The sequence below is a fragment of the Ursus arctos genome, unplaced genomic scaffold (genome assembly GCF_023065955.2).
Source record: "Ursus arctos isolate Adak ecotype North America unplaced genomic scaffold, UrsArc2.0 scaffold_34, whole genome shotgun sequence".
In the NCBI taxonomy this organism is placed as follows: Eukaryota; Metazoa; Chordata; class Mammalia; order Carnivora; family Ursidae; genus Ursus; species Ursus arctos.
The window spans coordinates 2,072,289-2,098,479 of NW_026623030.1; the positions used below are offsets into that span (position 1 = coordinate 2,072,289).

The window sequence follows — 26,191 nt, forward strand, 5'->3', positions numbered from 1 at the left end:
TCTTTGTTTTCTGATAAAATGCCAGATTAGTTAATCCAAAGGATAATGAAATCACTTAATCTAGTACAAAATTGTTTTAGTAAATGAAAAAAAAAAGCTTTTAGAACTGCCTGAGGTAATTTAATCTCAAACACTAAGAATGCACAGTTTTATTGAGGGATTTGCTCATTAATGCTTGGGCTAGAGAAGATTGTACATGTCTTAGTGGCGATCATTGGAGGCAGAAGAACTGACAGACTTGAATAATTTGGAAGTAATGTTTTATGTGCTGTGCTTTACTTGCTTTCTAGCAGTTTTTCCTGATACAAAAATTAACTTGTCAAATACATATGAAGGTGTGCGCCAGATAGCGCTCTGGGTGTTAAAGTGGAATAGGGAAATGAAAAGACAGTTTCTCTTCTCAGGAAGATTATGGACTAGTCTGTAAGAATACATCAGTAATTAAAACTAAATATGAACTTCTTCTGTTTAGGTAGAATATCAGGCCAGACTCTACTGAGAATTTTGTTTAAAATAATAGTGTGTGTGTGTGTGTGTGTATTTGAAGGCACTGGGGACTAACCTAGGCAGCTAGGATCAATGCGGCAGGAGCCAAAATTGCAGAAAGAAAACACATTGACTTGAGCCCCATACTTACCTCTGCTTTTTTAAACCCTTGAAGTATTGGCCAGCTCGGGGCATGAGGCAGAGAGCAAACAGAAAGCAGAGGTCCAGAGCTTGTTTCAGAATCTCTGAGTAGGGATGCTAAAATGCAAATTCAGAGCTACTAAGGCAGTCAATATTTGAGGGTCCTAAATCCCAGGGGAATACAATGCCAGAGTAGCGGACTCAACATTTGACTTAGCTTTTGCCCTCGAGGCTGTTTGTCAGGTCCTAAGTAAGGTGTACGGAGGCCCACTTAGGTTCCACAGAAGCTGCTGCCAGGAGGATAACTGCTTCAGCCCCATTTTATTGAAAAATCTCTCCCCATTGAATGGTGTTGGCACCCTTGTCAATTCATTTGACTATATACGCAGTTTACTTACTTATTTCCTTGACCTTTTAAAACCTTATGGTTTATCTCTGGTCTCTAAGACTATACTCTCAGGGATCATTTCTATAGTTCTTTATTCTGCTCCATTGGTATATAGGTCTGCCTCTGCCAGTACTGCACAGTTGTCATTGCTGGAGCTATGCAGTAAGTTTGAAATCAGGAATTGTGAGTCTTCCAGCTTTGTTCTTATCTTTTCAAGACTGTTTTGACTCTTCAGGGACCCTCAAGATTCTATATGGCTTTTAGGAGGGTTTTGCTATTCCTCCAAAAAAAAATTGTCATTGGGACATCGGTAGGAATTGCATTGAATCTGTAGATCACTTTGGGTAATAATATATCATAATAGCATTGTCTTCCAGCCCGCGAACATGGGATGTCTTTACTTTCTTTCAGGAGTGTTTTGTGGGTTTTATCGTACAAGTCTTCCATCTCCTGGATTAAGTTGGTTCCTAATTGTTTTATTCTTTCTGGTGCTGTTGTAAATGGAATTATTTTGTCATTTCCTTTTTAGGTTGTTCATTGTTAGTGTATAGAAATGCAGCTGATTTTTGTGTGTTGACCTCGATCCTGCTACTTTGCTTAATTCATTAGATCTAACGGTTTTTGTGTATGGAATGTTTAGGGTTTTCTACATAGAAGATCATAACATCTACAGACAGATATAGATGTTATGGTATGGCATCTTCTTGCCTTTTATTTCTCTTTCTTCCCTGATTGCCCTGGCTAGAACTTCTAGAACTATATTGGGTAGAAGTGGCCAAAGTAGACATCCTTGGCTTGTTCTTCCTCAGCTTAGAAAAGAGCTTTCAGTTTTTCACCATTCAGTGTGATGTTTGCTGTGGGTTTTTCATAGATAGCTTTTTATTGTGTGGAGGTAGTTTCCTTCTATTCCGTTTTTCAAGTATTTTTATCATGAAAGGTTGTTGAATTTTGTCAGATGCTTTTTATATATCAACTGAGATGATCATGTCGGTTTTTCCCCTTCATTCTGTTAATGTGGTTAGTATATCGCAGTAATCAATTTTGTATGCTGTGAACCATCCTTTCATTCCAGGAATAAGTCCTACTTGGTTATGGTATATAATCCTTTTAATGTGCTGCTGAATTTGGTTTGCTAGTATTTTGTTGAGGATTTTTGCATCAGTGTTCATAAATACTGGTCTGGAGCATTGTTCTGCGGTTAGTGTCTTTGTCTGGCTTTGGTATCAGGGTAATGGTGGCCTCATGGAATGAGATAGAAAGTGTTTCCTCCTCTTTTTGGAGAAATTTGAGAAGAATTGGGGTTAGTTCTTTAAATGTTGGGTAGAATTCATCGGTGAAGCCATCAGGTCAAGGGCTTTTCTTTAGTGAGAGTTTTTTTGGTTACTGATTGAATTATCTTACTAGTTAAACATCTATTCAGATTTTCTGTTTGTTGTAATTCAGTCTTGATAGGTTTTGTGTTTCTAGGAATTTCCCCATTTCTTCTAATAATCCAATTTGTTGGCAGACAGTTGTTTATAGTACTCTGTTATAATCCTTTTCCTTTCCATAGACTTGGTAGTAATATTCTCACTCAGTTTCATTTCTGATTTTAATAATTTGAGGCTTCTTCTCTCTTTTTGCCTGAGTCAGTCTAACTAAAGGTTTGTCAATTTTGCTGACTTTTTAATGAGTCAACTTTTGATTTCATTGATTTTTTTCAATTGTTTGTCTATTTTCTTTTGTTTACCTCTGCTCTGATCTTTATTATTTACTTTCTTCTGCTAGCTTTGGGTTTAGTTTGTTCTTATTTTTTTAGTTCCTTAAGTTTTAAAGTTAGTTTGTTGATTTGAGATCTTTCTTATTTTTTAATGTGTAAGAGTTTATTGCTATAAACTTCCCCTAAACTGCTTTCTCTGTGTCCTGGAGGTTTTGGTATGTTGGGTTTTACTTTTCCTTTTTCTCTAATTATTTTCTAATTTCCCTTGTGAATTCTTCTTTGATCCATTATTTGCTTAAGATAATTTATTTTGAGTGGTAAACCAACCTTGCATTCTTGGGACAAACTCTTCTTAGTTATGATGTATTATCCTTTTCATTAGCAAGGCAAATTCAACTTGCTAAAATTTTGTTTAGAATTTTTGCATCTATGTCTATGAGGAATATTGGTCCGCAGTTTCTTTGTTAATAATGTGTTTACCAGGATTTGGTGTTAGTAATGTGGACCATAGAATAAGTTGGTAAGAATTCTTTCTTCTTCAGTTCTCTGGAAAAGTTTATGTACAGTTGGTATTACTTTCTTCTTAAATATTTGGTAGAATTCCCCAGTGAAGTCATCTTGTCTGGTTGTCTTTGTAGGAACAGTTTTAACTACAAAATCCAGTTTCTTTAATAGAGACATAGGGCTATTCAGATTACCTGTTTCTTCTTGAGTGAGGTTTGGCTAGTTGTGTCTTTCAAGGCATCAGTTCATTTCATCTGAGTTGTAGAATTTATTGGCACAACGCTGTTCATAATATTCTCATCTCAGAGGTATCTGTAGAACCTGAAATGTTGTCTCTGCTCTCACTCCTGATAACGCAACTTGTGTATTCTCTCTTTCTTCCGTATTAATCTAGTGGGAGGTTTATAAAATCTATCTTCTCAATGAACCAGTTTTTAATGTATTTTCTTAATTATTCTGTTTTTCTATTTCATTACTTTTTGCTCTGGTCTTTATTATTTCCTTTCTTCTGCTTACTAATTGGGTTTTATTTGCTCTTTTTCTTTAGTTTCTTAAGGTAGAGTTGTCATCATTTGAAGCTTTTCTTCTTTTCTGTTGTAGACACTTCTTGCTAGAAATTTTTCCCCTAAGTACTCATTTAGCGGCATCCCACAAATTTTGATTTTGATTCATTTTCACTCAGTTCAAAATACTTTTCTGTTTAGATTTCTTCTTTGATCCATGGATTATTTAGAAGTATTTCATTTAGTTTCCAAACACTTGCAGATTTTTCAGAGATCTTTCTGTAACGGATTTCTAACTAAATTTGATCATGGTCAGAGAATGTACTTTTCTATGACTCGGAACCTTTTAAATTTATTGAGACTCATTTTGTGGCATAGACTGTGGTGTATCGTTTAAGAAAATGCTAGCCCGCTGCTGTTGGAGAAAGGCTCTGTAAATGTTAATTAGATACCATTCGTGGACTGTTGATCATATCTTCTGTATCTCTATTTTCTAGCTACCTATTCTGTCAATTTTTGAGCAAAGAATATTGCAATCTTTTGATTATAGTTGTAGAAGAAATCTACAAATCTAGTTCTCCTTCTAGTTTTAACAATGTATTCTAAAACTGTTACTAGTACATAAATATGAAGGGTTATGTCCTCTTGAGAAATTTACCTCTGCCAGTATGAGACGACCTTCTTTATCTGTGAGAATATTCTGTGCTGTGAAATCCTTGTTTTATATTAATATAGCCACTCTGTCTTTCTCTTGATTATGTTTAGTGTGGTATATATATATATCTGTAGTGTGTGTACTTCTTGCAGGTAGCACATAGTCAAGTATTACTCTATTTTTAAAGGTATTTTTCTAATGATTATTCAATGATTATTCCAGAGATTACAATACACATCTTATCCCAGTTGATTAAGGTTTTTCTGACTTAATACGGTAAAATATAGCAACTTTTGCTCTAATGTAGGTCTTTTTCTTCCCTCTTCCTCTGTGCTGTTATTGTCATATGTATTGTATTTATTTGTGTTATAAACCCAGTAGTACAGTACTATAATTATTGCTTTATTCATTTTTTTTTTTAATAAAAGAGGAAAACCGATGAGAGCAATTTTGGCCCGAGGGCTACAGACTCCCACTGTTCTTACCTGAAATTTTTTGCCTTTGATTCATTTCCAGAGCCCTGAAATTATTATTTTTTGACAATTTCACCAGTTTTATATTTGTTTTTTAGAGAGAGGAATTATTGCCCTCTGCTCCACCACAGCTGGAAGTTTCCTCACATGCTTCCTTTTTGGATTTCTTTTCCCCCGACCCTCTTTCACTAAGCAACAACAACAAAGGAGCACTTAGCCATTCTTCTCCCAGAATCGTGTGTCCCCATGGACTAAAGAGTCAGTAGAATAAGAATTAATGGACAGATAAAAATAGCTCAGTCCCCCACAGTTTCTTTTGAAATACTAGACTGTCTGTAGACAAGTAGGGAAAAGGAAGTTCTCTTAATACATTTATGAAGTGTTCATACGATACTTGCTAGTGCCTACTTGGGTAGCCCAGGCACCTGGCATTTGCCACACTCCCCTTGGGCTACTGTGCATTTCCAGCATTCTGAAACTTGTGGGGTGAGTGAATTCTCTGTATAAAGTAGTTTTCCTTACCTGAAAAGCTCAGGTTTCTTGTGATTCCTCTTGTTCACTGCATGCTGAGACAGGGACTAGAGAAGCATCCCCTGCATGCGTGACCCCCAGCCCCTGGTCTGTCCAGTGCTGTCCAAATGGTATTTCCATTGATAATCCCCTTCCTTTTCGGAGAGGTCTTTGGGGAGGTCTTCAGTCTCTCATGCCAGAAACATCATGGAGTGCCTCTTCCCCCCAGTCCTTCCTTCTCTGTCTTCCCCTTCCACTTTCCTAGCATCTTCTTTTCATGATTCCAGTTAGGACTGAGGCAGTGGAGGGTGGAATGAGAGAGGTCAGGAAAGCTGGGAGTTCTGCCAATAGATAGAGTGCAGTTAAAATAATACATTCGGAATTCCTGATAGTCAACGCAAAGCTTAGATGGTTTCATTTCCTCTTCTATAACTGGAATCTTAGGTCACAGGAATGACTTCCCAGAGTTAAAAAATAAAAAAGGTGCAGGCCATAGATAAGGGTTTTGATCTGAATTGAATCTAGGTTGAAAGTCTAATTTTTTTAAAAAAATTTTACATTGTTAGTTTGGTTGGAAACTTAAGTTTCCATACAGAAAGATCATATTGTTTGTAAATATCACTGTGTTCCAGGGGTTAAAAATACTTGAACAAAGGGAAAGGGAAGGTAGGTTTGTAGTCCCACCCGGTCTTTATGTGGACTTCCATATACTCACCCACTCTCTGCATGCAGCCACTCATGCTGCCACAGCCTGGTCATTCTGTGCCCTCTTGTCTGGGAAGCTGGTGGCGACTCAGCATGAAGTTCACATGTCTACGGAGAGCTCTCATCTCAGGGCTCCTCATGGGCCTGTATTCTCTGCTGCACACAGTGGAGGTTAGGCAGATGGCCTCATGGTCACAGTGGAGTGAAAGAGTGGTTTCCTGTTTTCAGGGGATTCCTTTCAATGCCAAACATAGCAGCTGGGAAACAGAGTTCTCCCAGAATCACAATGTACTTCTGGGGTTCTGTTTAAACATAATTTGACAGGCACTGTTAACATCTATTTCCAGGAATGTCAAGCTGTAATTTTTTACAAGTAATTGCTTCATAGCATTACAGTACATCAGTTTGATCCATGCTCTCATGTGCGGTAGGTGGCACTACCCAATCAAGATTTCCCCTCAGCTGACACCGGTTCTTAAGTGCTGATGTTTACATTTCTCATTGTGAGCATCTTTCGGAGCTCCAGTCATTGCCTGTGAATGTGGGAAGATACCCAGGAACGGTGGGCTGCACACAGTGATAGCAGTCTCACGTGTACTTGTCGTGACCTCATCTTCAGAATGGGCCTGTGGAAGTGTGAGAGGTGAGAGGGACCTGGGGAGTTTGAAAACAGCGAGAGAGGCCTGTCATTCTCCTTAGTTCTTCCCGTCATTCTCTCCCCCACTTAATTCCCACCCATAGAGAAAACCTGCTGAATGTAGGAACATGGTTTGATTGCCCGTGCTCTTGGTAAGGTAATTGTCACGGGAGTTTGTTTGCAGGTAAATTTTGAGGTACTTAATCTGAATCAGTACCCACAATTCTACTCTCAGAAGTTGGAGAACATCAGATTTGAGATGACCCCTAGGAATCCTGCAGACGGGGTTTCACTTCTCAGGTGATGGAACTGCAAATCAGAGAAATGGCAGGCTTGCTCGAAATCGTACACCTGGGCCTCCAGAAACCCAGCCTGGGCTCTCGCCACCAACCATCCTGCCTCCCCAGCAGGTCCCAGGCTCTTCACTAAGCTTCCAGTAAATGGGTATTTTTATTATGAGTAATGCTGAGAAATAGAGGAGAAATCAGATAAATAACATTTTCAGGAGCTGCTTCATTATTTTGCTAAAAGCAGAATCATTAAATTATCCGGGTCAAATAATCTTTATAATATCAGATAGCACACACAGTCCTTTACTGCCTTACATCATGAGAAGAGAGAGAGAGAGAGAGTGTGTGTGTGTGTGTGTTTCATTCACTTTGGATGTGATGCCAGCATAACAATATGAAGTCTACAGAGGAGTTGAAATTTGACAGGTTAATTTTATTATATACATGATGCTCTGGCTTTTCACAAATGAGTTTAGCCTGGGGTCATTCAGGAAATTTAGGGTGACCTCTCTGTTTGTAGAAGCAGGTAATTTGTAAAGATGCTCTATTGCTGCCTCATGATATATAATTATGGAAAGGGTAATTAACTATTAGATACTGGAGGGAGGAGGAAAGACAAACTAGTTTCCTTTCCAAATGGGCTCCTTAGATCCAAGAGAAGGAGGCTGGCCTGGTTACCTACTGCTGCATAACAAACACCACCCCAGAAGTTAATGGCTTAAAATAATAATGACATTTATTTAGCTCATAAATCTGCATTTGGGTGGAGCTTGGTGGGGACCGCTCATCTCTACTCCATTCAGCTTCATCTGGGCTCCTGCCCTCATCATGTCTGGTGGCTGATGGTAGCGGAGATTTCCACTAGGCCGGGACCGGAAGCCTACATGCAGACTCTCCATGTGGCCTGGGCTTCCTCACGGTGTGTTGGCTGTGTTCCAGGGCAAATGTCCCAAGAGAGAGATAGACAATATCCCCTCATCTTTTATGACCTAATCTTAAGGGTCATGCAGTATCTCTCCTGCCACATTCTGTTTGTCGAGGCAGTCACAAAAGCCTGTCCAGTTGCAACGGGGAGGGAGCTAGAGTCCATCTGATGGACACAGCAAGGTTCGGGAGAGGATAGAGGGCCAGAAATATTGCCGTGACCTTTTTCAAAAAATCCAGTCTGCCACAGAGAGAGACTGTTATCTTTTATTTAAGGAGAGCAGCTAATAACATGACACTAACCTGGCAGAAACTTATAATGATATTTTTAAAAAATATTACCTCACAGGTGAAAGGGAACCTGCATGGAGTAGGGGCAGTCTGGCAAAGAAGTCTGCCTTATGAAAGCTAGATGCATTTGCCTGTACAGTTCTGTGTAGCAAATCACCCCCTGAGAGCTCAGGGACATGACTGTCCGCCTTCTCAGAGCCCACCAAGGGCGTGGGTTCCATCAGAGTCATTTGGCCCTGTCTAGTTCACTGCGGTTTAACCCGGAGCTACATTCCGTTACAGCACTCTGAAACACTGGGAAGAAGTACAAAGCTTAAAAATGGAGAGAACCTAGGTGGCACCTAAATGTGTTCGTGGCCCTGGGATCCCTTGTTTGAAAAAAAGCAGATGCATTGAGGTAGAATTGACATATAATAAACTGCACATACTTGAAGTTTACAGCTGATGACTTTTGACATACATATGTCTGTGAAACCATTCCTACACATGGCGAATATATCGACGTCCACGGAAGATTCCTTAAGCCTCTTTGTGTCCTCTTCGTCCTGCCTTTTCCCACCGCCGCCATCAGGCAGCCGTGATCTCTGTCACTGCGTGGTGTTTGCATTTTTTATAATTTTGTCTAAATGGGACCATAGCGTGTGTAATTTGGGGAGGGTTCTGTCTTCTGTCACTTAGCGTAATGATTGTGAGATTTATTCATATTGTGTATATCAATAATTCATTTCCTTTTTTTTTTCCTGAAGAGCAAGTCCGTTTTATGGAAACATCACCATTTGTTTATCCATTCAGCTGTTGCTAGACATGGGGTTTTTTCCAGTTATTGCTTCTAAGTAAAGCTCCTGTGAACGTTCACGTGCAGGTGCTTGCCTAGACATCTGAAAAGTGAATTGGCTGGATCGTGGGGTAGGTATAGGTGTCACTTTTTAAAAAGCCGCCAGGCTGTCTTCCAGAGTGCTGCGCCAGCAGTGCAGAGGGGTTCCCGTTCCTTTACATCCTCACCAAGACTGTGTGTGGTCGGCCTCCAGCCATTCTAATAACCGTGTGGTGCTGTCTCGTCGTGGTTTTAATTTTCCAGTCGCCTGGGAACTAATGGTGTTGAGCATCTTTCCGTGTGCTGATTTGCCATCCATGTATCTTCTTCAGTGAAGTGCCTGTGCACAACCAGAATGCTCATTAAATACAAGGAAGGACGGATATGATGCATCTAGAGCATGACCTTTGCCCTCAAGGAACTTTCAAAATCATTTCTGAAACATAATAATATTTCCAGGCCTTTTAAAATGCCTTTTCCTGGGTATAATTTAACCTTTTTAATGACTCAGATTTGTAATCATAAGCATTCATGACTGTACTGTGTAGAATCCAGTTTTGAGTGGCCTCTATACTTCCGCTGCATCATATCCCTCCTTGTGACCCTCCACCCTCTCTATCTGGCTGCATCCTAATGTGTTTTTTACCAAGAAACCACAGAAAGTGCCTGTGACCAACTCGCATGCAAAACAAAACCAGAAGAGCGTGGGGTCGGGAGTCAAGCACCTCGTACAGGACCCCAGCGGCACACAGGCCCCCTCCCCTCCCTTGTGACAGCGTTCCTGTTCTCCCACTGGTGGTATCTGGTTACGTTTGGTCCAGAGTAAAGTGTTTCACCATTCCCATTTACGACACTTAATGGGAAGGTAAGCAAACCGCTGAGCTTGGGTGTACAAGAGAGTGGGTGGTTGCACAGGTGTGATCCCTGTTTTTGGATGTTTTGCCATTTTTCCTCTGCCAGAATGGTACCTCGTAGGTGTAGAAACAAATACCCTAAAAGATTTAAAAGAACACTTTATCTCATGCCCTAAGCAATAAGACAAGTTCATCTTAAGGTGAGCACTCTCTTGAGCATCTCTTTCCTGAGATCATTTCCTTCCCAAGCTACTGAAAGACCACAGCCACTTCATATCCAGGCCGCCTTGTGCTTTGGTGTCCTGGGTCGGACCAGATATATTCCCTGTGATTTCAGAAATGGGAATGCCGCGACAGGGAAGACCAGTAGTCTTTCTAGGCTCATGTTCTGTCTGGGTATGTATCAGAGGGTGTTCTCAGGGGCAGGTGATTCTCCTCTGAAACATGAGTACCAGGAAGATAACGATGTGTCCAAATGGGCACCTTCCCTGCTAGGGGCTCGCCACTGGTCTAAATCTTTGCTCTGTGTAGGATTGATAGTGTCTTGTAGCCTCTGTGTGGTAGTATAAATTACGTTTTTCAAATTTAAGGTATTTGGATGAGTCTAGGTATGCTTTCTGTCTATCCTTCATGCTTTATAAGTACTGTCTTCTAGCGGCCCTCATTTTTGGAAGCTGAAGCATTTTTTTTTTTTAAGACCTACCTCCATTCTGAAGCTTTCAGATCTTCTGGACCTTTATTCCTAAATTTCTCTACATTCTCTCACAGTTTTCTTAAATGAGCTCGTTACTCAGCAATTATTCAGCAAACCTTTGTGAAGTGCCCGAAGAGTGTGCTAGGTGTTGGGTCAGTGCTTAGCAAGAACACGCTGAGAGGGGGAAACAAAGTCATATAAGTGCTGTTCGTTGCAGTAGGCACAGGGAAGACATGTGACAGAAGTCCGTGTGACTGTCACAGAGCCATCAAACCTTCGTCTCTGGCCCAGACAGCAGGTATCCAGAAGTTCCAGAGTATGAACTAGGGGGGAGGGACTTGGAACCAGAATGGCTGTCTTCTGGTACTCCAGGGCCTCTCCTGGGGTAGGGACAGCAGTCTCCTGTCTCAGGCTTGTGTGTGGTCAGTACCATCTCGGGGGAGGTAGGAGAAGGGCAGGATATGCCGAGCTCCAGCCGAAGGAGCTGTTCCAGGTACCTCACAGACTCTTAGTAAATCCTCATAATTGAGTTATCTTTCCCATTTTGCATATGGGAGAATGGAGACTGCTCCGAGGTAAACTGCCCCCACAGTCTTCGAGCTAGTAGGGACTAGCCCCAACATTCAAAGCCTAGGTTCGCAGGACTCTAAAACCCATGATACCTCTGTCATGCCGTTCTGCTTTTCCAGAGGGTGGCTTTCACATCAGTAAGAAGAATTTCCTAAGACTTAAAATGGAAGCGTAGTCCGCCTTGCAAGGTAAAGAGCCTTTTCTCAGAGCCGGCATTTGAACGGGGCTCTGTGTGAGCATGGTTTCCTACGTTGGGCAGCCTTCAAGGCCCACACCACCCAGATTACCCTGCGTCCATCTGTTTCAGAGCCTGAGTGCAAAATTGGGGACGTTTGTCTTAAGGATAAAGGAGGCCATCCCAAGGATGTTTTGGAATGCCTAATTTTCTTGCCCCCAAACACGCAAATGCTCAGGGAAGCCGTTGGGGATGAGGGTGAGGAGACATGGCTACTGTCCCCCTCCTCCGCCAAGCCGTTCCCCAGAGCACGCACCACGGTAGATGTTGCTTGAGGATTACTGTGTCTCCTTTAGTTCAAATTGCATTTTAGTGAGTAATAACCCCTGCCAAAGCTAAACTAAATCTAGAAAAGGCAGGACTCATTCCTAAGCTGCTCATAAGACTACTCAACATGCCCAGGGCTCATGAATCAGCTATGACCTAGCCAGCAGCTCTTGCCTACCATCCCTTCCCGGTGGCAGTTTTCCTCAATTTTCAAAAAGCAGGCATCCTGGTTCCTGTGGAAAGTCTCCCTTTGGAGGGGTTTATGGGAAACACGGGGACATTAATCCCGCCTCTTAGGGTGACATTTGCTAACTTATTCTGAATTGTTCCCCCAAAAGAGATTCATTGGACTGAAATAATTTATAGCACATTAAACCCAAACTGTTATTACACCTTAGATTTTGTTTTTGTGAGGTTTCCGGAGAGTTGGAGCTGTATCCTAGAGTGTGCTTGCTGCTTTGGGCAACATCATTGTGGTTAAACCTGGCTGCCTCGCCCAGAGAACAGGGCGGCTTCCCTCTCTTGACTTCGGAGCACGGTACTCAGAAAATGATACATCACGTTCCTTCTTAGTTACCGTAATTGCTCCGTTTATCCTGGAGGTGAAGGGAGCAGCTTGATACCCTGCCTCCTACGTTAACTACTTGTTTTTAAGAAAAAAAATTTTTTTTTTTTAAAGATTTTATTTATTTATTTGACAGAGAGAGACAGCCAGCGAGAGAGGGAACACAAGCAGGGGGAGTGGGAGAGGAAGAAGCAGGCTCATAGCAGAGGAGCCTGATGTGGGACTCGATCCCGGTACGCCAGGATCACGCCCTGAGCCGAAGGCAGACGCTTTAACGACTGCGCTACCCAGGCGCCCCTTAAGAAAAAAATTTTTAAGTAGGGCCATAAAAATTCCTATAAAACCCACTCTTGAATCCTGACGTTTAAGCAATGTGACCGTGCCGTGAACACTCTAGGATAAGTTGACTGCTTATGAGATCTACTCAGCGCATAGGGTTTATTGAGTATCAGCTACTTCAGAACATCTGCCAGTTTTGTTTGTTTGTTTGTTTTTACTGTGGTAAAACAGACCTGAAATTTTACCATTCCAGCCATTTTTAAGTCCACAGTTCAGGGACATTAAAGTCCTTTTGCAGTATTATCCAACTATCACCACTGTCTGGTTCCAGAACTTTTCTTCACCCCAAAGGGAAACCCCCATACCCATTAGCAGTCACTCCGTACCCCCGGCCCCTGGCACCCACTAATCTACTTTCTGTCTCTGAATCTCATCAGTTTGGATACTGCACATAAATGGAGTCAGACAATATGTGGCCTGTGTGTCTGGCTTTCACCTAGCAGAATGTTTTAAGATTTATCCACATTGTAACGTATGTCCGTACTTCGTTCTTTTTTTTTTTTTTTTTTTTTTTTTTAATGGACTCAAAAAGATTCCATTGTGTGGACGTACCACATCGTGTTTCTCTGTTTTCGTCATTGGTGGACATTTGTTGCTTGGTTGTTTCCACGTTTTGGCTATTGTGAGTAACGCTGCTATGAACATTCTTGTGCAGGGATTACTTTCAACACCGGTGTTCACTTCTTTGAGGTGTTGGCCTGGAGTGGAAGCGCTGGGTTGTCCGGCAGTTCTGTGTGACTGACTAAGGGACTGCCGCCGCGGCTGCAGAGTTTTGCATCCCCACCAGCGTGTACCGTTCTCATCTCTGTACGTCCTCGCCAGCACTTGGTACTCCGTTTTGTAAAATAATATGTATCCTATTGGATATGAAGTGGTAGCTCTTGGTGGTTTTGATTCGCATTTCCTACCGACTGATGGAGTTAGTATCTCCTTGTGTGCTGTCGGCCGTCTGTCTGTCATCTTTGGAAAAACGTCTATTTAGATCCTTTGCCCGTTTTGCATTTGGGCAGTTGGGTTGTTTGTCTTTCAGTTGGGTTGTTGACTTGTAGCTTGGTTTGTTTTTCATGGAAATGTTCGGATACCCATTAAGTAACGAGAGTGGTAAAGCGACCCCGCGCACACGTCCCCCGGGCACAAGTCATTGCACACGGTCCTCGCGCTCTCCACCCCCACCTGGAGGTTTCCAGAACAACTCCCAGCCCTTTAATGTCATCTCGCAATTAGTTTGAACTTCCCGATTAAAACATGGTTTTATAGTTGGTTTGCTAGAATTAAGATCCAGATAAGGTTCACACTTTGCATTTGGATAATATACTTCTTTTAAGTCCGTTTTAGTCTTAAATTTCCCCTCTTTCTCCCCTCTCTCAGTTTGTCTTCTTGAAGGAACTGGATTGTGTATCTTACAGAACTTCTACATTTTAGGTTTCTCTGACTGCATCCCTGTGGTGCTCTCCCTGGTATAAGCTAGAAGATAGAGCTAGGGGTTAGATCGAGGTTCCAGTTTGTGGCAGAAACACCTAAGTTGTGGGGTTGTGTCCGTCTCTTCAGGTAGAGCAGAGCAGGACTGGCTCTCTCTGAGGTGGCACTAGGCAGGCACTCATCAGCCTCGTTACCAAGAGATGCCATTCCATTTCTGTCAGTCACTGCTGCTCCACTGGAATTCCTCTTCACAGACAGACTCCTTTGTCAGCTGTTTCATTGCCTTGCTGTCCAGTTTGGTCAGGAAAGTTCCATCCGGTGCTTGATCCTCTCCCTTGATTTCCCAGCACTCTGATCATGAGTGGTTTCCAAGCTGGGCCGGGTGTCCTTCTGCAAGTATCATCACGAACTCCCGGATTTGACCTTTAAAATGGTCCCCATCCACTGCACTTCCACCTGCCGTCAATCTTTTTATCAGTGGTCCTGACTCAGGTCATCTGGGGACTTTTAAAGAAAATAATGTCTAGACAACTGGGTTAGCCTCTCTGGGGTAGAGCTGAGCATGTTGCCTTGAAAAGGCCTTGCAGGTGATTCTGATGCACAGCGAAGATTGAAGGTCTTGTTGGAACCCCCTCCCTGACAAGGGGCACAAGATGCAGGGCCCTGTCTTCAGGATGCCTGGCTCACCCTGGGCTGTCTGCCCTGGCTTCCTTCCTTACTCCCGCTTTACCATGTAGTCCCAACACCTGGACTTCATGATGAGCAAGCCTCATGGACATGTGCTGCCTGCCCTCGCGTCTCCTCCCCTCCGCTCCTCTTCCCTGACCTGGAGCAGAGCTTGGCAAAACTTCATAAAGGAGGATGTGCTAAAGTCCCCAGGGCAACACCCTTAGATCTGCAGCCACAGTGGGCCTACCATTTTACCCCGTGGCAGCCCTGAGCACCAAGCAGGTTTTTGCTGGTTAATTTCCAGGGTCTTCTGGGGCCTTCTGTGTTTAACACTACCAGCAGTGGTAAATACTGTCTCTTGATGTTTTTCTTTACTGTCTTTTAGACATCACACCCCCCTATCATACCACACAGGAAAAGATACCCCCATCTGCCTCTCTCAGATTTCCTTCCAGACCTTGCCCTCTGGCCTGGGGCTGAGGCAGTTGGGTAGGGGTTTTGTTTGTAACTCACTTGTACCTCCTGAAGGCTGGACTGTGACCCCCAGCAGGTGGCATTCCCTGTATCTTCAGTCACGGGAAGGACCCTGCCTCTCTGCCTGTGTTTGGGCCTGTGACACCACTGTCAGCAGTTGAGACAGGCCGAAGGAAATCGGTGTGAGCAGAGAGATGAATCATGGTGTTTGGCTGCTTGCCCTATGCCCATAAAAGTGGCATTTCCTTAAATAGATCAGAACCTTAATAACTATTTAAAGAACATGTGGTATTTGGGGGTGTATTTTATGGCCCTTAATTAAACTTCAGACAAATTAAAACATTTTTAAGATGTTTTATGACATTTTTTAGTATTTTTCTGTGGAGATTTGTGTAATTTTTTCACTCTCTTACCCCACCCCTCAACTCTCAATGCATACAAGGGCACACCAAAGTGGGGCTACCTGAAGGCCGCAGGCGGAGGACGGCATCGTATCTTAGAGGAGCAGGTGAGGGCTTCTGGCCCAGCTCAGGAAGGAGTGAGTGGGAAACGGCCAGCTGGTCCTGTGGAGGGGTGTGAGGTGTTGGGCGATTTTACGAGCCTAGGTCTGAGTTTTTATGATAGTGAAAAGGACAGCAGATGGGCTTGTGAAGCAGGCCATGGCCATCTGCCCTGTCAGATCTCTTAGTGGACATTTCCTGGATTGGAGGACATGTGCCTGTAAGAGAAAATGCAACAGAGCACCTCATTTTAGTCTGTGTTGAATGCTTTCTTGAACTTTTGTTCTGACACATATCCCAACCCTCTCATTTTTGTCCGCCTAATCCAAACATAGACTTATCTGGAAGAGTAGAGAAGTCCTGAGTTGACCTGAAAACCAAACGCAAAATCTGAATTCATTAATTAGAAACTTGTATTATAATTACTAGTATATTCCATTGTCCCTATTTTTAAAAGAAAATTGTTCCCTTCTTAGAGAGCTTGGCGCCATTGCCTGTGAATAGTGAGCAATAGAACGTCCTTCCATTAATGTGCGTATTCCCCTCAAAACATCGTTTTTGAGCTTTAAGAATAGTTTATTTTAAAGGTGTTGGCTGGCCTGCTGAAGCAGCCGTCCATGTAGGGGTGAGGACCTGTGTGGTGGAAGACCCTCAACCCTGCCGCAGCCCCTGCGCTGATCTGCAAAATGTCAGTGGGCCCTTCTGCCCAGAGAGAAGTGCACTTAGGCTTTACAGTCAAGGGTTTTTCCTTATGTACCGAAAAATGCCACTTTTTAAAAAAATAGCCCATTTCTAGACAACCTTTGTGAAATAAACATGTCAAAAAGCCTATCTGTGAATGCCATAAGACCATTACGGATCATTGAACTTTGCGATGAGGTGGCTTCTTTTTTTTTTTTTTTTTTTTTAAAGATTTTATTTATTTATTTGACAGAAACAGCCAGCGAGAGAGGGAACACAAGCAGGGGGAGTGGGAGAGGAAGAAGCAGGCTCATAGCGGAGGAGCCTGATGTGGGGCTCGATCCCAGAACGCCGGGATCACGCCCTGAGCCGAAGGCAGATGCTTAACCGCTGTGCCACCCAGGTGCCCCGATGAGGTGGCTTCTTAAACTGAAATTAATAGCCGTGGAATCAAGAGCTCCAGAGAGGAAGCCAGGGGACCTTTCCCGTCTTCCCATCTGAATTTTCTAGCACTCTTTTCAGCCTCAAAGGACTGGCTTTGTTGTTTATATAGACTTTTCTATGTTCAATCTGTATTATTTCCCAGTAGTTTGATTTTTCAGCCCTGTCATCAAGAACAGTGAAACAAGCGGTTGAGATGGGGAGCAGAGGGCGCAGGCCCAGCGCTGCTGTGGTGGCATGGGGTGGTGGCAGCCTTGCCTGGGTCCTGATTTCTCAGATTTTAGGCTCTTCTCCACTTCCCTTGAAGCCCTGGCCTCATTTTCCCCCACGGCTGAGGAGGTGGAGGGCCAGGACATCAGAGCACTCAGAGGTCTCGCTTGGACTCGGTGCAGAGTGGGCTCGCTGTCCTCAGCGGATACAGTGTCCAGCCTGGCTGCCTCCAGCTGGCGGAGGCGGAGACACCTGCCAGCCGGCCTGGGCTTGGATTTTGTTTTGATTGGGAAGCTTGGTTTTCAGGTACTTCAAAGTTAACTCCCCCTACCCTGGAACTCAAGAAGCCATTGTTTCCTCATTGTTTAAATTTCTTCAGCATGTTTTGTAAATGAAGTCGCTGCTCTGCCTGGAGATTCCAGGCTTGAGTTTGGGTTTGTGTTGAGGAAGCTGGGGAAGGCTGGGGTTCCCGCAGCTGGGGAGCTGGGGCGCTGGGGCGCAGCCGTTTCCTCTGGTACAGGAGCCTTTGCCGGGCGGCGCGGGGAGGCCAGGCACGTAGGCGGCTCTGCCAGACGCCTGCCTTTCAGGGAGCTGGAGAGGGGGCTGCAGCGGCAGGAAGTGGAGATTTGTTTTCCTCCAGAAATGAATGTGGCCTCTGGGGGCAAGGGTTGGGAGTCCTCAGCAGCCACATGTTGCCGGCCTCGCACAGGGCTTGGACACATCAGTAAGAGGCTGCTTGCCCTGCTGTCATGCAATGATACGAGGTGCCCTCGGCTCTTTGATCAGAGCACCTGTCATGGGATCTGGTCGGGTTCCTAGGAGGAGCATGGATGGGCTTTGGATGGGCCTGAGTTTGACTAACTACACAGGTCAGCTCTGGAACTTGGGTCTCCTTGAGTCCCAGCCTCCTTATCTAAAACTGCTCCTGGGTGATGATGGAATTAAAATGACACCCTGTCCTCCCCGCTGCCAGCCCAGCACCTTGGACAGGTCACTTCCCTGCCCTGGGTCCAGTTTCCTCCCAGATGGCACTGACTCCCCTGGCTGGCTGCTTCCTGAGATTCAGATGGGATGAAAGAGGCCAGTTTGTTGTGGCAGCGATCAGCTGTAGCTGTCGGACACTGCTGGTTGCACGACGCCCTTGCAGGCGGCAGTAACTGTCGTTGTCCACTGGAACGGGGGCCTGTCAGGATTAGGACAGGAATGCTTGTTTGGGCTGTGTGTTTGTGGCCAGGAAGTGTGAGGACTGCGGCCCAGAGGCAGGGAGGACCTGCCAGGCCCCGGTGGCCGGGGAAGGGTTGGTGGGAGCACTCTTAGAGGCCAAGTCAGATGGCCCTGAAAGCTTACTGAGACCTTCCCTGTGACTCTTGGCGGGTTTGCATCCTTTTGTGCTTTAATCTGGTAATTTTTCTCACCACAGTTTATGAACAGTGCTTTCAGGCCAGATCGGTGAGACTGGCCACCCCTGATAATCAGGTTACCGAGGGGAAATGGCCTCCGGAATGATTGCCCACAGAGCTGCTGCCTTTTTGAAGGCTTATGCTTGAGTGGAAGCCCCCCCAGAGGGCAGCATTCTGGGTGTCTGCAGTCAGGGGCCAGACAAATCATTTCAGTGACAAGGCCGATGAACAGTTCAGTCCCACGCTCTTCCACACTACTCGCTGCTTTTGTGGGGGACTGACCGAGAGCTGTGAGTCTGAATTAAGACTGTTTTCTTGGAAGGGTCACTTGCCCAGCCTGGTCCTATCCTCCCCACCTGCCGCTCGTCCATGAGCCCCAGGGCCCCTGCTTGGTGTGAGGACCTAACAGTTTGTAAACCCAGGGTGAGGGATGGCAGAGTTTGTAAAACCCTGTACACATATGCCTAGTATTCATATCGCTGTGAGCACTTGTCCCTGGGAGGAGTGAGAACCTGTGTCCAGGAGTGGGAGTTTGCCTTCGCTAATAAACTAGAGGCTTCTCAGTCCCCAGGGAGCTAACCCTTGATGCGGTTGAAATCTGCATGAAAGAAACAGTGGGGCCACAGACAAGAGGTGTTTGGAAGTGCTCTCTTTTACAGTCTGCGGCATTTACATAAAGTGTGTGAATTTCCAAAATTTCACTGTGGAGTTTCAACTTCCAAAGGATTCTTGCAAATAAGGGTAAAGCTTACATATTAGCCAAACTGTGTTATCATATAGTCAACTATTCTGAATATGTTACTTTTTTGGTTGCAAATAATTTACTATGACTGTAGAAAGAGGCACCTCTTCCAAGAAGGTTGAGGGGACCGTGGAGAAGCTCTGTGGGAAAGCGCACAGCCCCAGCGTGCATCGGCTCCCAATGTCTCCTAATGCAGAAAGGCAGCTGTTGACGTCCTCACAACACAGAGGTTTTGATGGACTGTAAATCTGTCCTGAGCCCTAATAGGGGAGGTCAGGCTGAATCATAACTTCTTAACATAGCACTTTTGCTCCCCAGGGCCCTGCAAGGCCGCAGAGCTGCCAGACCAGCTCCCTGTGCCCACAGTTCTTCACATGAGGGGGAGGTGGCTCAGATGTGTGCGGCCAAGGGGGCAGTGACCTGTAGGCACTGGGCAGGATGGGATGGGCACCTGCTGAAAAGGCCAGTCACTGACACCTACCGGTCTCCCCTGCCTGGGGTTTGGAGGCCATGTGGCATCTGAGGCCACCTTCCCCCTCCTCAGCATGCTCCTGAGATCACGAGGTGTGTTACTTACATGTTTTTTTCTTTTCCCACAGAATATTGACATTACAAACTTCAGCAGCAGCTGGAATGACGGGCTGGCCTTCTGTGCTCTCCTGCATACATACCTTCCGGCCCACATTCCGTATCAAGAGCTGAACAGCCAAGATAAGGTAGGCTGGCTGTGAAACAGCCGGGCTTCCGGAGTCCTTACCACACAGGAGAGGCAGAGCCTTCCAGCAGCAGGGCCCCTGCCATGGTGCTAGCTCACCACGGCCCTATCCCAGCTTGGCCCTATTCTGGGATTGAGTTATTTGTGCCGAGCCAGCCAGTCCCTGACCTACCTTGTGTGGGACGTTTGGCGGGTTCAGCATTCCCCAAGTTACCACATTCCTGGTGAGAGTGGTCAGCCTTCCTGGATGATGACGTTTAGGATCGAGACCTGACCACGGAGAGCCGCTCAAGGCATGAGTGGTCTGGGCAGTGCTTCCCATGCCGCCAGTCTCCTGCCAGCCCCACGTTGTCCAGCAGTCCCACTCAGGGAGCTGCTCGGGGACAGGGTTGGGCACAGCCCCAGTCCAGATGGGCACTGGGAGAGGTCCCAGGCCTGAGCCCTCCTCTGGTGCCCTCCTGCCCTCAGATAACACTTGGAAGATTCTTCCTGGGGAGGAAGCTCACTTGACAGGTGTTTCTGATGAGCTTTTGGGGTCCAGGTCCGGGCGGCTCAGGACCGATGTGTCGAAAGTGGCCCTTTGGCACAGTGAGGAAAGAACGAGCATGTGGAGACTGCTCCGCAGCTGGTCACAAGAGGAGCTGGTGGGCCCTGTGGAGGGGCAGTCAGGGTCAGTGGGGGCTCCAGGGGCTCCAGTGTAGGTTTGTTCTGGTACCAAATGGAGATGGCTCTCTGTCTTCCCCAGCGTCGTGAGTAGTGCAGGTCGCCTTCCTCCTGTCCTTGCTTGTCCACTCCAGTCATACAGTTTCTCTTACAGCGAAGGAACTTCACCCTGGCCTTCCAGGCGGCTGAGAGCGTCGGCATCAAATCCACCCTGGTGAGTCGCCGGCTGGGCCCCTCCGTTTTGTTAGGAAGAGTTTCCTTTTCATTGAGGGGGATCCTGGGGGGTGTGGTGTCCTGACGATCAGGGGGCTAGTGCGTGGGGATGGGGGCCCAGCCAGGCCCTGGCCAGCTGAGCGAGCAGCCCATCGGAGGGGCGCAGGCAGGGGTTTCACTTCAATCCCAGGGGTGCTTCACGCCTCACATGAAGTGTGCTGACGAGGCGCCCTGAGGTGGGCTGAGTCCCCCTGACCACAGCCCCGGCAACTTTGACTTCCTTAGAGTCACCTTTTTTAGTTGAATCCCTAGGTTCAGAAGAAGAAATGCTAACAAGTTGATAGCAAGTCCCTGTCAGAGGCACATTCCTGCAGGTCTGTCTGCCTTTTGTCAAACTAGAGGGAGAGGGGAGGCGAGTGCAAGGCAAAGAAGGAGGCTTAGAGGCTGAGCAGACGCTCCCGCGCTTCACGGCGGCCGTGGCAAACGCCACTCGGGCGAGACATGAGTTGTAGAAAACCCTCGTGTTTCAGGGTCGTCAGGCCTCTGCCCGGCGCCCACGGTAGCTCACAACAGACATGCTTCTGTCAGAGTTCTCACCTCGTCACCACGTCTGACTTTCTGTAGAAGATACTGAGTCCAGATGCAAAGCCAGTCCTTCCACACCCGGCGACACTTACGTTCTATAAACTCAGCATCGCGACGTTGGTGTCGTGCGGGGACACGTGGTGGCCAGCGTGCAGCTCGGGGACTTCGCAGAGTGAGAGCCCCACGAGGCCAGGTCACTGACCCGAGGGCACCCCTCACCCTGACTGGTAACAGCTGGATGGCTTTGAAGAAGTGTTTACATTCATATTTACCCCACAGGCGTGTTCGTGTGGAGTTCCAGAAGCATATCTTCTGACTTGATAGAAATTGGCTTGTTTAGGGCGGCCTCTATTCAGTGGTACAGAGACAAAGAGACGTTACCATTATTGACATGTTCTCTGTTATCTGGGTATTTTACATCACATGTAAAGTTCCAACATATAAAAGTAGGCCACCACCCCCACCCCGCCAAAAACCCCTTAGTCAAGATGTTACATTGAACGAACATGTTTCCTTTTTTCTGTACCGAGTCACCAGTGGGTGGCCCATTCCATCCTGCTGGCTGTGGCCTCAACCATGGAACCTCCCAGAGCAGTGCTCTGGGGCAAGGCTCCGCTGGAAAGGCATGGATGTTCTTCAGCCACGGTGGGGGGGTCTTTCTTTTGGGGGGCTCCCAGTCCTATACCCAAGTCCTGGGTCTCCTATGTTCACTTTCATCAGCTGGCATCTCACAGATGACTGGGATTCTGCAGGATACAATTAGAAAACAGTGTCTTTGATGATTTCAGATGGTTGCCATGGTGAAGGGCGTTGGGAGGTTGAGTTCTGGGAGCCCTGGGCACATAGAGACTCCCGTAGGACAGAGACTGGGGTGAGAAGGCTCTCAGAAGTGACCACACGGAGGAGTTTAAGAAAAGAGGCAGATAGGGATTGAGGCCCCAGAAGATCCTCAGAGGGCTGTGGCCGGGAGCAGGTGGGGGGGCCTGGCGTGGGGCTCTGGGGCAGGGCTCGGGCACAGACAGGCAACTCAGGGACCGTGCTGGTGCTTCTGGGCGCATTTGGCAGCGATGAAGCAAGCATCTTGGCCAGGCCTTTGGAGGTGTGATCAGGCTTGGCCCAAAGTCAGAGGCCCTGCCCCGTGCCAGGGCCCGTGTAGCTGTCGGGGAGCCTCTCGGGACGGGCCCAGAAGTGACGCAGGATTCTAACAGGTTTCTTCCTTCTCTGCCAGGACATTGGTGAGATGGTGCGGACCGAGCGGCCTGACTGGCAGAGCGTGATGCTGTACGTGACCGCTATCTACAAGTACTTTGAAACCTGAGCGCACCAGGACTCTCCCCGTCCCCGAGTGACGACGATGCCATTAGCTACGCACCCCGTCAAGCTTTCAGCGACTCTCTGGGCTGCCCCGCAGCGTGTGAGCCTTCAGCCAGGGCCTCTAAGTCAGGAGAACTCGGGCCTCTGTGGCCCACGGCTCGCAGCCGGCTCCTTGCACACAACCCGTCCGGCCAGAGGTCGGCGTGGGCTCCACGCATGTCACACACGCTGTTTGCTGCCAGAGTTTTTTTCTGAAGAGAATGCTGAACTGCATTAGTGCCATGGGGTGTAAAAACCAGCTCCTGCACAACTAAACTTGGGAAAGGGGGGTGAACTGTGGGCAGCTCACGGGGGGTTAGTGAAAGCTCCAGCCGCAGCTCTTCTTGACTACTCGCCAGTGTGGCTTCTGTCACCCGTGAGAACCAGGCAGGGGACTCGGTGCCTGGCACAGGTGCCTGGGGAGCAGCTGTGGCCCTGGACGTGGAGGGCCACGGAGTGTGTCACCATGGCACTGGGGCAGCCACTGCTTCCGTGTGACAGGGCTGGCCTGGCCCACGTGGTTTAGGTGTTTGCGATTTGAGCTCACAGGTGATCGTGACTCGAGTTCCCAGCTGGTAGCGCCCACCGCTGCTGAAGTGTTGGTTTTGCGGCTGGGCCTCTATTGACCAGAGGCAGCCCCCTGGCCTCGCTGCTGCCAACCTGTCCTTCAGCCTGGAAGGCGCTTGGGAACCCAGCTCCGACTTTAGGTTTCTGGACAAAAGAATTGGTCAAAAGGAGTTCTAGTTAAAGAAAAAAAAAATTTTTTTCTAATGAGCAATATTGGGGGAAAATAGCTCCTGTTCTATTAGTACCAAAGTTAAATTGTTGTAGTACAGTAGAAAAAACAAAACCTGGACGTTAGCATGGTGAAAGTCAGAAATGAAGTCAGAAATAGCAGGAGAAAAAGCCGAACAGCTTGAGGGAGCCCAGCAGGGTAATTTAAAGTCACTGAGTCACTCAGATGAAATCCTCCTGGGCAAGAATTTAAGGAAGTGCCTTAAGTCCCCTTGCACAGGTACACCGGATAGAGGGTCTTGGAGGCCGCCGAGACCACAGCCACGGCAGATGGCGTCAGGGCTGGTGCCCTGCAGCCCTGTGATGGAGTTGGTCCCTTGCCACGCCACCCTCCAGATTCCAAGTGACAGGCAGCCGCACCAGCACCCCCCTGTGCGGTGGAGCCGAAGCCTTATTATGAGGGGTTCTGTGGAGTTGACTCTCCGGCTGGGACTCAGCCCTTCTGGGGAACAGGGATCCCCTGTCTCACGTGCGCCTAACACAGTAGCTGTTGGTTTGAACAGTGTCGAGACCTGCTGCTTCTAGAATACAGCTGTGATTGGCACCTGCGAAGTGGCATGAGGAAGATTCGCCAGCCGTGGAAGCAGGGCTGCTGCCCCAACCACAGGATGCGAAGAGGGCTGCCCAGCCGGCACATGGGCCCGAGGGTTCTGCGTTCGAGCATGGTGTTCTAGACCAGGAGTTTGACATGTCTGTAGCCTAGGAAAGAATGTGGTTATTGTGAAATGGGCTGTGTGTGTGTGTGTGTGTGCGCACGCAGCCTGCTGGCCCGCAGTCACCAGCTGGCTGGCATGTGCCCATCCACCCTGCCCAGATGTCCTAACCTGGCAGCTCTGGCTGCTGCCCCAACCGGAGGCTTTTTGTGAAATGCCTGTTTTCAGCTAAGGAAGGAGAGGTTCAGTGAGTGGAATCCAGTCCCAGAGCGCACCGGAAGACCCTGGCAGATACCTGTCCCTGTCCTCCCCGACCGGGTTCCGTTCTGGTTTCTGTTGCTCTGTTGATGGTTGCCCTGTGCTATCAGATGAGGGACTGTTAGGTGAGAATTACTGGTTTTTAAATGTCTCTTCACTCGGTCTTCCTGAGTCCCACTTTTGCTCTCATTTGCCCTTGTGGAAGCCTGTGCTCCTGTCCGGACCCAGTGTGTCTGATCTGCAGCCATGTTTTTGTTTATTTATTATTGTTGGGGCGTGCTTTTTTTTGTCCTATGAAGAAGATTTTCCTGGGTCTGCAGTTCACACATCTGTCCCTTCCTGGCCAAGTGAGCCAGCCCTGGCAGCTCATGCCGGGGGGCCTGGGGCTGTGCCCACAAGGCTGCCACTGGGGTCAGTGATGGGAGAGAGTGGCCGCCGGAAGTGCCAGGAGCGGGCCCAGCCTGTTTCAGGGCCTGTCTCTGCCTCCCTGAGAAGAGGCTGTGCGGGGGTGCCGGGCCAGGCTGCCTACAGTTTTGCACATGGGTCTGCAGGCAAGAAGATTCTGGAAGCATGACTTTTCTTTTTCTAATAGGATCCTTCTAACACTCTTGGCTTTATGGGATAATTCTAGATGGTCATATATATCTAAAAGTGCTACTGTGAGGTGCTTTTAGTCCAGTGGCACGTGACGTGAAGCCTTCAGGAAGTCACTTTGCCTCTTCTCCCTTCAAGCACAAGCTTTACTGCAAAAGGGCCAGTTACATTTCTGTATCTCTCAACCACGGGCTTCTGCTGACTGACAGTACTTTTTTATTTTGTTCTATTAAATATTCTTGAATGTATTAAAATTGCTGAAACACATCAGGCTTGGGCTTTTCTAGCTCGACACTTCCAGCTGCTCCTCTGACATGGTGCGGACAGGACCCTCGCCGCCCCCTGGGACTGGCTGTGGCAAGAGGGACCGCACCTGAGCTCAGGCTCCATCCCCTCTGGCTGCCCCTCCCCTGCGGCTCCCAGGCCAGGAAATGTTGTGGAGGAAGGACCTGAGGGAGGGAGGGGGGCTGCTGGTGTCTGCCGGGTCCCACCCTGGGCTGCAAAGCAGAGCTATAGGCCAGACGCCTGGGCCTGAGATGGGGGTGCTGAGACCCCAGAAGCCCTGCCCAAGTTACCCTACAAGAACGGAAACCCTGGCATTCCCCAACAGTAGCCCAGACATGTGCTGTTGTGGGGAAGGGGGGGGTGCCTTGAGCGTTGTTTTTTTTGTTTTGTTTTCTAGCAGTGCATCTTCTTGGAGATCATTTTCAGAATATATAAAATTGTAGAGGAAAAAAATCGGTAATTATACCACTCGGAGCAAGCAAACCAGTCCAGCCTTTTTTTCCTGTGCATCTTGTGTGGAATGATTATGAATCCGCAGAGCGCAGCCCAGGACAACACTGGGGCTTGTCACATTGCACATGCTGCGTGTCTTGTGCAGAAGGGCCCATAGGGTCACCCCATTACACACTAAGTGACCTAGGGGGCCTTTCCTGAGCCCAAGACCCCCCCTCCCAGGGCCGGTGTCTGTCCAGTAACTGAGCTTACACCTGGGGAGCCCCAGAGCCCACGGCCTGAGTTGAGGTGTGGCCTGTGAGTGCTGACAACCATGGGCATCCACCGTGGCCCAGCTTCCAGAGTGCAGCACCCAAGTCCTTGGGGTACAGGGCTGGGCAGGGGAAAGACTACACTGGGACTGAGGGTGTCTCCAGCTTCTCCCCACTCGCCAGCTGTGGGGCCTGGGGTGCTCGCTTACACATGGAGCTTCTGCCCCTCACTGGAGTATGTAGAGCTGGTTCTGCTGGGAACAGCAAGAGGCCACTGAGACCAGCATGTTGGG

At 47.3% G+C, this 26,191-nt stretch overlaps 1 protein-coding gene across 3 annotated transcripts in view; it reads left to right on the forward strand.

The window, feature by feature from the left end:
• Positions 1-25,176, forward strand: part of SPECC1L (sperm antigen with calponin homology and coiled-coil domains 1 like) — a 123,141-nt gene extending 97,965 nt beyond the window's left edge. For all 3 annotated transcript variants that reach the window (XM_048221343.2, XM_026487834.4, XM_057305730.1), the window contains 3 exons: positions 19,680-19,796; positions 20,613-20,672; positions 22,485-25,176. In XM_048221343.2, coding sequence (XP_048077300.1) covers positions 19,680-19,796; positions 20,613-20,672; positions 22,485-22,574 — 267 coding nt within the window. In that variant the 3' untranslated portion in view covers positions 22,575-25,176. The remainder of the gene's footprint in view (positions 1-19,679; positions 19,797-20,612; positions 20,673-22,484) is intronic.
• The last annotated feature ends 1,015 nt before the right edge of the window (positions 25,177-26,191 follow it).